We start from the raw sequence: 13,240 nt of genomic DNA, 5'->3' as shown, positions 1-13,240 counted from the left end.
ATCTGAGAAAGTGGGAAGGGCTGGTTATACCAGATAACCTTGGTAAAAGGTGACAAAGAAGAACAAAAAGAGAAGAGTTCATCTATATTGTCTAACATCACAATGTTAAGTTACCATTCTTAGCCCTCACAGAATGTTCTCTAGACCAGTGAACACAATTTTAGTCATTGACTTTTCATCTTCATATTTTTTTCATCACATGTATGTTCTTGGACTATTATTTGTTTTGGTTAAATAAACTTATTTTTCTTATAAAAGATAAGTCAGTATCTCTATTCTTACAAAGATGGTTATGATAGAAAAAAGTACAATAAAAAAAGGTTTTGAGTGGAGGCCTCCTATTTCTCTCTCTTTTTTCCTTTAAAGATTATTGGAAATTTGAGCACTTCCAGGTGGGACATGCTAGGTGGCCATCACTCCTGTTGCAACAGAGAGCTGTGGAAGGGATGAGGATTATATTGGCTAAAATTATAAAATGGCAAGAACTTATCCAAGGTGTGATTGGACTCTCCAGCCATGATTTTTCTCTCAAAGAACTTGTTGATTCTGGACGAGGTTGAAAATTGTACTTAGCATATCCAGAGAGCCTCTCCTATGAGATAAAAAACAAAACAAAACAGTAAAGCTTTTAGTGATTCCATGGGGCTGGAGTGACAGACTAGACACTTGAGACAGTGTTAACTCAGGACATTCACTGGGTCAGATCTGCATGAAATGTTGGGGTGTTACACCAAATTTCTTGCAGTCTTGTAGCATTTATTAAATAAAAACCCACTAGAGGGAAGAGTTTGAATTTATTCATAGGCTTATATTACCCTCAAGGCATTTTTAGAGCCATCTAGGGCTGGAAGATGTAAAGGTAGGTTATGAAGCTCTACAGGAATGAAGTGGATCTTTGGGACTCTTTTAGGGCTGAGAAGACTGAGACCCACCAGCCTCATACTCAAAACCCAAGAGGGCCTAGGAGCAGAGATGCACCAGATGTAGACTGAGACTTATTAAAACTGGAAAACAGTATCAATCCACTTCAATCTCTACTTAGACTGAGGTGATCACATCTTCACTCACTTGGCCAAACACAAAATTGGGGAGCTCACTCCAGTGGAAGATAACATTGTTTGAAGTCTGTCAGGTCCTTTTACAAACACTTCTGGTGAAAGAAAAAAAAAAAACCTAAAAAAGTGAGTAAGCAAGAACATATGACCGATTAGCAGGAATGAAAGCAGGCAATAATAATCAACACGAAGATGATTCAGATATTGAAGTTAGAATATAAGGACTGCTCAAGAAAATGGGAGAAGAGATAGAATTGATGAAAGGATGGAGAATTTCACTAGATAATTACAAACTTGATGAAAGAATAGAGAATTACACCAGGTAATTAATTGGACAGTCCAGAATTGAAAAATGTAATGTCTGATCAGAATATACATATCAGAAGTCAAAATCAGTGAGTTGACTGATAGCTCAATAAAAGGTATCTGAATTGTAGCACAGGGAGAAAAAATGAAAATAAAAGCAATAGCATATGAGAATGTGGATCACATTCAAAAGGTTTAATGTGATATAATGGCAATCCCAGAAGAGGAAGAGGGAGAAGAATGGCAGGAGGGTATTCAAAAATAATAGATGGGAATTTTCCAAAGCTGATGAAAGACAGCACTCCATAGTTTCAGAAGATTAGTCAACTTCAAGAAGGATAAAGAAACATTAAACTAAAACTACTGAAAATCAAAAACAAAGAGAAAAACACAAATCAGCTAGAGCCGAAATAGACATTTCCTTGAAAAAAGCAATAAGATTGATAGCTGACTTTCTGACCAAAATAATGGAAGGTAGAAGAAAATGGGAATATAATTTTCACTCCACTCTGTTTATTTTTGTGCATGAATGTGTACAGATACTTAGCGTATGTTTTAAACATAAGTTAAAACAGGGTAAATATATTGTGATTGGTTTCATGACATATCAAGAGGCTATGCATACCTTATTTTTAAAGTTTTTTTGAGGTATAATTGATATATAAAAATTGCATACGTTTAATATATACATGTTAATGCGTTTGGACATATGCATACACCTGTGATATCATTGCCACAACAAAGGCACTAAACATATCCACCATGTCCAAAATTTTTCTTTTGGTTTTATTTATTTATTTAGTTAGGAATACTTACCATGAGATTTATCCTCTTAATGTAGTTTAAAGTACACAGTACTGTATTGTTAACATAGGTACTATGTTGTAGAGAAGATCTACAGAAATTATTTATCCTGCATAACAATAATTTATATTCAATGAAAAACAATTCCCCATATCCACCTCCACCCAGCCCCTGACAATATTCTCTGCTTCTACGAGTATGACTATTTTAGGTCCCCCATGTAAGTGGAATCATGCAGTATTTGTCCTTCTGTGAGGCTTATTTTACTTAACATAATGTCCTCTAGGTACATCCATGTTGATCTCCTTTTTAAGAATGAATAATATTCCACTGTATGTATACAGCACACTTTCTTATCAATTCATCTTGTTGATACTCACTTGGGTTGTTTGTATGTCTTGCCTGTTGTGAATAATGTTTCAGTGAACATGGATGTACAGGTATCTCTTCAACATCCTGATTGCAACCCTTTTGGATATATACCCAGATGTGGAATTGCTGGATCATATGATAGTTCTATTTTTAATTTTTTTAAAGAAAACTTTGTATGTTTTTCATAGTGGCTGCACCAGTTTACATTCCCACCAACAGTGTATAAGGTTTGAATTTTTCTACATTTAAAATTTTTCTTCAACCCTTATAATCTTGTTTTTTTTGATGATAGCCATTCTAACAGGTATGAGGTGCTATCTCATTGTGGTTTTGATCTGCATTTCCCTGATGATTAGTGATGCTGAGCAAATTTTAATATACATGATGGCAATTTGTATGCCTTCTTTGAAGAAATGTCTTTTCAAGTCCTTTGCCCGTTTTTCTTTTGTTTTTGTTTTTTGTGTTTTTGTTTGTTTGTTTGTTTGTTTTGCTATTGAGTTGTACTAGATTCTTACATATTTTGGACATTACCCCTTATCAGATGGTTGGTTTAGAAATATTTTCTCCCATTCCAGAAATGCCTTTTCACTCTGTTGATTATTTCTTTTGCTATGCAGAAGGTTTTTAGTTTGATGTAGTCCCACTTGTTTATTTTCACTTGTGTTGCCTATACTTTTGGTGTTACATTAAAAAAATCGTGGCCAAAACCAATGTCGCTATATTTTCTTTTATAAATTTTACAGTTTTAGGTCTTACATTTAAGTCTTTAATCTGTTTTGAGTTTGTTTTTATGTACAGCATATGGTAGGGGTCCAATTTCAATCTTTTACATGTATACATCATTTTGCCAATACCATTTTTTGAAAAGACTATCTTTTCTCTATTGTGTGTTATTTTTTTTTTATTTTTATTTTTATTTTTTTTTTTCTATTGTGTGTTATTGGTACCTTTGTCAAATATATGCTGGTAATATATATGTGAAATTTGTTTCTGGACCAGAAACACCTTAATTGCCTGAAAATTAAACAAACTCGTTTCATTTCTAAATACACATAAGACAAAAAATAAATAAAATGGAAATTATCAAATATTTTAGTTAAATGATAATGAAGAAAACATACAAATATAAGATGTGATTTATGCAATGATTAGAGGGACATTTATAGCCTTGATAACCACATCTTAGAAAAGAAGACAGGCTGAAAAAAATCAGTGATTTGACTTTTCAGCTTAAGGAGTTAGGAGAAAACAAAACAAAGCAAAATAAATAAAACAGAATATCTAACCTAAGGGAAATACAAGAAAAAGAATAATAAAATGAGAACAGAAATAAAGTAAATTGAGAACAATTGTAAAAAAAGGGAAATCAACAAGGCCTAAGTTGCTTCTTGGTTAAGATTTATAATAAAAGTGATGAATACACAGCAAGACTCATTGACAAAGAAGGGAGAGAAAGCACAAATTACAATTATCAGGAAAGAAAATGAGACATTATTATAGATTTATGTAGTACATCAAATGGAAAAAACATTTGACTATTTGGACAAAATGGGCAAATTCCTAGAAAATGCAACTTTCTAAAACTAACCAAGGACTATATGAATAATTTCACATCTGATACCTATTAAAGAAATGTAACCAATTATTATTTTTAAATTTCCCATTTAAAAGAACCCAGGTTCAGATGGCTTCAGTGGTGAACTTTTTTAAAGATTTAAAGAATAACAGCAAATTTTCACAAACTCTTCTAGAGAATATAAAAAGAGGGAGCAAAACTTAAACTTAATATCAAAACTTGACAAGGACATTATAAAAAATTAGAGATGTATCTCTTTTATGAAAATATAGATGGAAGAATAATTAACAAAATATTAGAAGAATGAATCCAGTGGGGTTTTAAAGACCCTCACAATTAAGTGAGGTTTATTCCAGGCACAAAGGGGACTTTATATTGTTGCTTGCTTTCCAAACATGTCACTAGATTCTTTGAAATATTCACAAGTCTAATGTCATTTGAGGGCATACTTCTATTTAAAAGAGTTTTGATTAAGTAGCATGAAAACAAATTTTTAAGAGTAAAGATATTGGTTTTTATAACACAAATAGGAATAAAAAATGAATTTCACCTGAATTTCATAGATGAAAGAATGGAACAGTTACATTACTGAATAGATAGATAACTATAGAACTATATTACATTGTTCTTTGCAGTTCTTCCAAACTTTCAGTTTTCAAGGATGGTACGTAGATCTCTCTGAAAAATATTTGACCTCCAGTTTTTTGTTTTTGTTTTTTTTTTTGATGACCTCCTTGATGATTTAGGTGTTTCTGGAGGATCTCCCTGAGGACTTCAAGGCTGCTCTAGATGAGTATAACACAAACGTGACAAAGGACTTTGCCTCTTTCCTACTGATTGTTTCCAAACTGGCTGATATGAAACAAGAACATCAGCTCCCATTGTCAAAAATAGGTAAGTGTATCTTAGCTCCATTGTGGAGCAGTTTAAAAAATAAATAATCTTGCCTAAGAATATTTTATCCCATAAGAAGAGTAGAGCCCTGGAAAGATCAGTCTGCCTTAGAATAAGGGGATCCTTTCTGCTCTCTCAAGGAAGAAGGTATGATTATTAGAATTAAGTAAAGGACAATGGAGAATGACATTGAATAGAGTCATTTATAAACCATCTTGATTAAAGGTTGGGTTTGGGACAAGCCTGGAAAATGGAGTAAGGACACCTATGAGATGAGGAGAAACGAGAAGCGATTCTGTCACTTTTTCCTTGAGAGGAGCTATGCATGGTGGTCATGAGCATAAACTCTCTGCATATGACCTGAGTCCAAGCTCTGGCTCTGCTACTTGTTAGCAGTGGGACTTCGAGCAGGCGACTCCATATTCCTGCCTCGATTTTCTCAACAGATAAATGAGGAGGGTAACCCTATCCACCTAGTTTGGGTGAGCTCTAAATAGTTAAGCCAATGTCTGTAACTATCTCCCAACAGCACATAGCACGTAGTCAACACTCCTAATCTTTGCTCTTACTTTTCATGAGCTATTGGGTGGAAATCTTCCGGGAGAAACTAAACTGGAAACGGTGACAGGGATACAGGGAAAGGGGTGAGCTCTGGGTAGCCATTTCCTGGTTTTGTAACATCCTCAGCCGGAAGAAGTCAGGGAGGAGGACCGTGTAGCTTCCTGGACAGCGTGAAAGCGGGAAGCAGACAGTGGCAGTGGGTGTGGCGAGCATCCAGAGGAGGAAGAACAGGAATGGGAAGGTTCGGCCTCAGTCACAAACGAGAGCCGACTCTGAACGCGCCCTCCGGTGCTTTACAAAGGGAGGAATGGAAAACATGCTTCTTCTCATACGCCATTTCCAAACCTGCTGATGGTGGCTGCTTGAATCAGCCTGTCTAGAAGGATTCTGCAGCCAAGTCTGAGTTGGGTGGGAAAAAGGACCAAGGTAATAACAACAATTCTGGGCTAAAAGAGGATACAATTTAAATTTAGTCTTTTATGACCTGTTGATCAAAGCAACTAAAATATAATACAGAATTTTATACTGTTGATAATAGTATTAATAACTAACATTTATTGAATGTATTCTATGCCAGGATGTGCTGCTTACTGTATGTGATCTGTCTTATTCAGTCTTCATTACGATGTCGGTCCTTGAAAGTTGAATGGCTCCCCTTTGCCGCCTGGTCTAGAGCAGGTGTGTAAAGCTTGGCAATCTGGCTTAATCTTCAAAGCTGATTTGTGCCAACCTCTTATGGCCAGATTTCTCAGGTAAAGAGTGTGAAGACTCCCAACTTGTGTCTCACTTGATGAGCTGCAAGGAAGGAAGAGTAGCCATTTCTCCGTTTGCCTGTCTCTCTGGGAACTCTGATGGCAATTTGCTTCATCTAGAAACTTCAGACCATGTAAGTGGAAAACGAGGCTTATAAATAAAATGTCTTTAAGAAAGAATTGGATTTATACTTCTAGGCAGCTTAGCAAGGACTTCAAATTCCCCAAATTGAAAAGAATTTCAGGTGTATCAACAGAAATATCCAGGAAAAGGTGCTCTTGAGGCCAGTTTCTCACCCTGGCCTGAGGAACCCTGTTCCATTATACAGAAATCCAGGATCACCACTTTTCTGGAGATTGACAGAGGTTTGCTGTGAAAAGAGCACATAAAACTATCTTCAGGCTTTCCCAGTATTGCTGTAGATGCTGTAAATCCCATATATTCTGGATTAGTGATGTCAAAAATGAAGTATAAAGAACTAGATACATTTCAAATATGCTGGATAACCCATTTGAATGTTGGAATAAACTTGTGGAAATTTAAGTGTCGTTGATTTACAATGTTGTGTTAATTTCTTGTATACAGCAAAGTGATTCAGGTATATATATATATACACACACACACCTATATATATGCTTTTTCATATTCTTTTCCATTATGGTTTCTCACAGAATACTGAATATAATTCCCTGTGCCATACAGTAGGACCTTGCTGTTTATCCATTCTATATATAATAGTTTGCATCTGCTAATCCCAAACTCCCAAACCATCCCTCCTCTACCCCCTCCTCCGCTTTGGCAACAAGTCTGTTCTCTATGACTGTGTGTCTGTTTCTGTTTCATAGAGAGGTTCATTTGTGTCATATTTTAGATTCCACATATAAGTGATATCATCTGGTATTTGTCTTTCTCTTTCTGACTTTGCCTAATATGATAATCTCTAGGTCCATCTGTGTAGCTGCAAATTACATTATTTTATTCTTTTTTTATGGCTGAGTAGTATTCCATTGTATATGTGTACCACATTTTCTTTATCCAGTCATCTGTTGATGGACATTGAAGTTGCTTCCATGCCTTCACTGTTGTAAATAGTGCTGCTGTGAACACTGGGGTGCATATATCTTTTCGAATCACGGTTTTTGTCTTTTCTGGATATATGCCCAGGAGTAGGATCACTGGATCATATGGTACCTCTATTTTTAGTTTTTTGAGAAACCTCCACACTGTTTTCAAAGAATTTTGAAAAACTGTATAGACCCTTGTGCATTTTAAATGGACACATATATTTTTATCATATATTTAAATAGTTTCTAATGATATAGATTCCATTTTCAGATAAATGTTGATATGTTAAAATAGAACCACTGCATCATCCTTTTAAATGTATAAAATGGAATATAAATACTAAAGTGTTTTAACACCCATAACTGTCAAGTTAAAAACAGTCAAGAATAAAATTTTTAGTGATTTAAATTTTGATATAGTTCTTTTCCTCTTGTGTTTAGATTCTGCATTCCCCCACATAATTTTACCTTACTTATCCACCAATTCCCCTTGATTACGAATCTTCCAGATTTTTGGGGTCAAAACAATTTTCTGGATCATAACGGAATAAGAATATTCTAAGAACTTTTAATAATAATAACTTTCTGAGCTACTCCCCAGTCATTTTAGAAAGTAGCTGTACCAGTGTGTGCTCTCACTGGCCCTGCACTAGATTCCTGTTGACACCATAGAGTTTTCAAAAAATGAGCAGACATGGAAAACTACTGATGTGCTTTCTTCCTTTTTCTTATTTTCCTTTTTCTTTCCTCTTTCTTTCCATCTTCTTCCCCTTCCCTTTTGTTCCAGTAATTGGGATCCAAAGATTGCCAGTTACTCAGTTTAAGCCTTCTTTCCAGACACGCAAGGCACCAGCTCCCTGACGCTCTGTGTACAAAGGTATTTCCTGCACCAATTAGGATACTGATAAAATTTTAAGTTAGCTTTTCTTTCCTAGTGAGTCTTGCTATATTCTAGTGGCTGGGTAGTTAAATTTTTATTGTATGTTGTGAGGCCGTGATGTTCATCTGTGGAGCCAAGCCATCCTACTGTCCTCCTTGGGACAGCGCTACCTCAGTGTGTATGAGAGACACCCTCTTCCTTCACTGTGAAGAGTGTGCTTTAAACATGTTGATTCTAGGAAGGAACTATGAAGCACAGTGTAAGAAATCATAAACTTTCTTTACACATAAATAGTAAATTAAGGAGAGCTCTATTTCTTCAGGTCACTCTGCGCACCATTGGCATTGATAGCACTCGGGCTCCTGTGCTGTGGCCACAGGGATTTGATCTCCAAGGAAGAAGAATGCAGCTCAATGCTTATGCACTCGATTTCTATAAACACGGTTCCTTGACAGGATTGGTCCAGGACAACAGGTGTGTTTTATCTGTCTCCGTCTCCATCTCCCTCCCCAGCCATCCCCAGCATCCCCGTCATCTCCATCATCCCCATCATCCCCAGCATCCCCATCTCTACCTCTACCTCTGCCTCTCTCTATCCTTTTCACCTCTACCTCTCTCTCTCTGTCATTTCCACCTCTGCCTCTACCTCTAGTTCTATTTCTATATCCATCTCTATCTGCAGCTTTACATCTAATAAATGAATGTAATGAATCTTAGGCAAACACCTTCTTACAATTTCAAGTATAGGTTAATCATGCTAAACATACTGGAATTTTTTCTTACAGACTAAGGGCAAGAGAAAATACATTTGGTGGTATTGGTATTTGTGTTTGACCAGCAAAATCTTGAGACTTAGGCTGACTCACTTGACATAAAGATTTATACTACACTTATCAATATTTGCACATGTTCACAGATATGTTTTTTATTTAGTACTATTTATTGATTATCATATATTTTAAAAATGGATAACAATAACAAATAATGCCATGCTCTGCATTGTCTGAGAGAAGTATATGAAAAGAATATAGTTCACACATCTGAGGACTGAGACTATGACAGTTGTTTTAACTCTTTGGCAGGGAAACCATTTTCAAAAACAGTGTGCAGGGATTTACTGGGAATGGAGAAATTGGCTCAGTCACTGAGCACATGGACATGTGTATGGGTGTGTTGGGGGAGGGGGATTCTGTCACACCATCGGGAATTCAGTGTGCATTTTAAATACATTTTGAGCAATCTTTATTGAATTCAAGTATTTAGAACTTCTGACCCTCTTGAGAAACACTGATCATTTTTTTTAATTTATTTACTTATTATTATTATTTTTTATAAAGAGTATACTAGCAAGGAGGTTTTTTTGTTTTTGTTTTTTTAAAAACACTTTTATTTATTTATTTATCTATTTTTTTTTGGCTGTGTTGGGTCTTCGTTTCTGTGTGAGGGCTTTCTCTAGTTGTGGCAAGCGGGGGCCACTCTTCATCGCGGTGCGCGGGCCTCTCACTATCACGGCCTCTCTTGTTGCGGAGCACAGGCTCCAGTCGCGCAGGCTCAGTAGTTGTGGCTCACGGGCCTAGTTGCTCCGCGGCATGTGGGATCTTCCCAGACCAGGGCTCGAACCCGTGTCCCCTGCATTGGCAGGCAGACTCTCAACCACTGCGCCACCAGGGAAGCCCTATTTACTTATTTATTTATGGCTGTGTTGGGTCTTCGTTTCTGTGCGAGGGCTTTCTTCTAGTTGTGGCAAGCGGGGGCCACTCCTCATCGTGGTGTGCGGGCCTCTCACCATCGCGGCCTCTCTTGTTGCGGAGCACAGGCTCCAGACACGCAGGCTCAGTAACTGTGGCTCACGGGCCCAGTCGCTCCGAGGCATGTGGGATCCTCCCAGACCAGGGCTCGAATCCGTGTCCCCTGCGTTGGCAGGCAGACCCTCAACCACTGCACCACCAGGGAAGCCCACTGATCATTTTTGACAATAGGACTCATTATTGTGAATAAAGTAGTTGTGACACCAGTGAGTAATTCACTTGGTTCTTCTCTTTGACCCTCTGGCCCTATCCATGCTCCTGATCTTGACTTTGCGACTTGGGTTTTTCCTAGAAGGTCAGCCTCCCATGTTCATTGATTACCTCTGGTTGTGAACTTGTGACTGGAGTTCATAATTGTCATTCTCACAGATTAAATCATCTGGGAGTCTGTGGCAGAAATGATTTTAGTAAATATATCTTGACAGACAAAAGTAATCCATTAATGACCAATCCAACATTTCAATATGTAATAAATTCTTTAATGTTTTTATACCATTAATTTTCAAAATGTTGTTTTGTTTAGGATGAATGAAGGAGCTGCTTATCAGTTGTTGAAAGATTTTGGGCTCACCATTCGATCTATCAGGTATGTTATACATTTTAAATATTGCTTTCAGATTTTCTAATAATTTAATGGTAATTTGAAAAATGTTGAGCTCATACTTAAAGGTGCCCCTGAGCCTCTTAGGTGCCAAGCATTTCAACTCCCCAGAGACTTTGCAGACCTTCTCCTCAACTCTCTGTTGCATTGTTTCTATAATAGAACTAATTCCAAAATCTATGAACTTTCACCTAGACCAGAGCCTCAGCCCAGGCACTTTAGACCAACAGGCAACAGTATCCCAAAGCTTCAAGAATCCCTAGACCCTCACGTTCTCAGTTTCCACAACCAAGGTTTCCATTTTAGTTAATGATACATAAAAACATAGGCGTGAGGATGAGATCTGGGGACTGAGAACAAAAACCAGTGAGTTAGATGGTATGCATCACATTATATCTCTTGAATATTGTTCAGGAGGAAGTGTCCAGGAGTCACAATTGTGAGTCTGTAACTAGGAGGAAATTCAGTATTGTGGGTACAGAGCTGGTCATTCTTTGCGGTAGGTCAATGAAGACACCAGGGAAAAACTGGACCTCTAGTGGAATCAAGGCAGGTACAGGTTACAAAAGGCTGATGAAAGATCTGGTCCTGACTGTTCCCAGTCCTCGATGAGCCCAGCTGCACTGTCCATTCTTGGATTTCCTCTCTGCATTCTCGTCACCTGTGTATCAGTTCCTTATTGCTGCTGTAACAAATGACCACAAACATAGTGTTTAAACCAACACAACTTTAGTGTCTTACAGTTCTGGAGGTCAGAGGTCCAAAATGGGTCTCACTGGGCTGAAATCAAGGTGTTGTCAAGGCTGCATTCCTTTCTGGAGCCTCTGGGACAATCTATTTGATTGTCTTTTCCAGCTTCTAGATGCTTTGATTTTGGCCCCTTCTGTCTTCAAAGCCAGCATTGGGGGGCAGATTCTTATATCAGGTCACTCTGACATTCACTCTCTCCTGCCCCCTGTCTTCCACTTAGAATGACCTTTGTGACAACAGTGGGCCACCCAGATAATCCAGGTTAATTTCCCCACCTCAAGGTCAGCCAATTAGCAACTTCAATTCCATTTACAGCCTTAATTCTCCTTTGCCATGTAACCTAAGGATTTATAAATTTCTAGGGATTAGGACATGGATGTCTTTGTGGGCCATTATTTTGTTTATCACACCCTGTTTTCTTAATTTTCTCATACATCTAGGTAAAGGGAGGATTGTTTTGCTTTTTGTAGAGGTAGTTGCCTGTGGGTTTAAGTATATACTGAAAAAAAAAAACCCCACAAAATGACTCCATAAAAAAAAATGTGGGGAAAAAGAAGGGGATTTGTGCTGCTATTATTGAAGGGAGGAGGGATCTGGTTACATGGGACTTGGTGGCCATTAAAATCCTCTTGGTAAAATACAGGGAGAGGAGCTGCATGGTGATTGTCTTGATTGATTGATTCATTGACAAGGTGTTTTTTTGTTTTTTGTGTTTGAGATAAACATGTTCCTTATGATTCTTTTCCTCATTTTGCTCACATTTCATCATCTAGTGGGATTTACTTAGCTCTGCCTCCCTGGGGAAAGCCCTTCTTATGATACCGACTCTCAGTAGAATGGGTGAGTTTTATGTGTATCTGTATTTCCATTTACAGTGTTTCTTTGCGTGAACTATGTGAAAATGAAGAGGACAACGTGGTCTTAGCATTTGAACAACTGAGTGAAACCTTTTTTGAAAAATTTAGGAACATTTGAAATCGAAGTCTACCCAAACTAATTAAAAGATTGCCTTGGGCATTTTTAAAGTCATATTTTATGATTCTCATGCTTTTTGTTGGGAATACATATATGATGAAGTAGAAAGGGAAGGAGTTTGGAGTCAGGGTTCTGATCAAACTTGCCCTGCTCTCCTGTGAGCATCCTTGGATGAATCACTTAGTATCTCTAAACCTTGGCTTCTTTGTATCATTTAGTAACAATCGTTATGTCTCAGCTAGTTTGTAGATTGATTGAGAAATGCAAGGATTTTGTATGAGATTGAAGAACAATGTTTGCTCTGTGAGACCTAAACAAATATTACATTCTCAACAATTTTCTCCTCAATGTTATAATTTGTAAAAAGTCTATTAAGGCTAGAATAAATGATTACAGTATCCTGACATTGAAATATATTCTCTCTAATTAATTTAAATGTGATTCCATGACTTAGATATGGCTGTTGGAAGAGTACCTTTTAGTGAACTTAAACTACTTTTTATAAAACATGATGGGAGTTTTGGTATAAATTCCATGGTGCTTTAAATAAAACATACCTGATGATTTGGCTTGATTTTAATTCTATGTAAGTAACTGAAAAACCACAAACAAATAAAATGGGTTTAATCTATTTACTGTTGGTCTCTTTGTGTTAAATCCACGCGTCTTTCCATCCTCTTGCATACACATTTGCATTTTATTGAACATAGTTCATATATGGTCACTTTCCTGCCCCAGCCTCACCTCAGGTTATCATTCTAGAACCTATTTTAGACCCTAAACTTGAACAGAGCATTTTTTCCTCAGAGCAAGGTCTGCTCTCTCCTACTATCAAGATGTC

The 13,240-nt window shown here is 37.1% G+C and overlaps 1 protein-coding gene across 1 annotated transcript in view; it reads left to right on the top strand.

Moving 5' to 3' along the window:
- LOC118897516 (probable ATP-dependent RNA helicase DDX60) overlaps positions 1–12,996 on the top strand; it is an 82,498-nt gene extending 69,502 nt beyond the window's left edge. The window contains exons 34-38 of the mRNA XM_036856798.1: positions 4,860–5,007; positions 6,312–6,454; positions 8,588–8,739; positions 10,597–10,659; positions 12,300–12,996. Coding sequence (XP_036712693.1) covers positions 4,860–5,007; positions 6,312–6,454; positions 8,588–8,739; positions 10,597–10,659; positions 12,300–12,399 — 606 coding nt within the window. The 3' untranslated portion in view covers positions 12,400–12,996. The remainder of the gene's footprint in view (positions 1–4,859; positions 5,008–6,311; positions 6,455–8,587; positions 8,740–10,596; positions 10,660–12,299) is intronic.
- Positions 12,997–13,240: the final 244 nt, after the last annotated feature.

This window comes from Balaenoptera musculus, chromosome 6 (assembly GCF_009873245.2).
Source record: "Balaenoptera musculus isolate JJ_BM4_2016_0621 chromosome 6, mBalMus1.pri.v3, whole genome shotgun sequence".
Lineage (NCBI taxonomy): Eukaryota > Metazoa > Chordata > Mammalia > Artiodactyla > Balaenopteridae > Balaenoptera > Balaenoptera musculus.
Note: the sequence above shows the minus strand (reverse complement) of the source record. Positions and strands in the feature narration are given on the sequence as shown.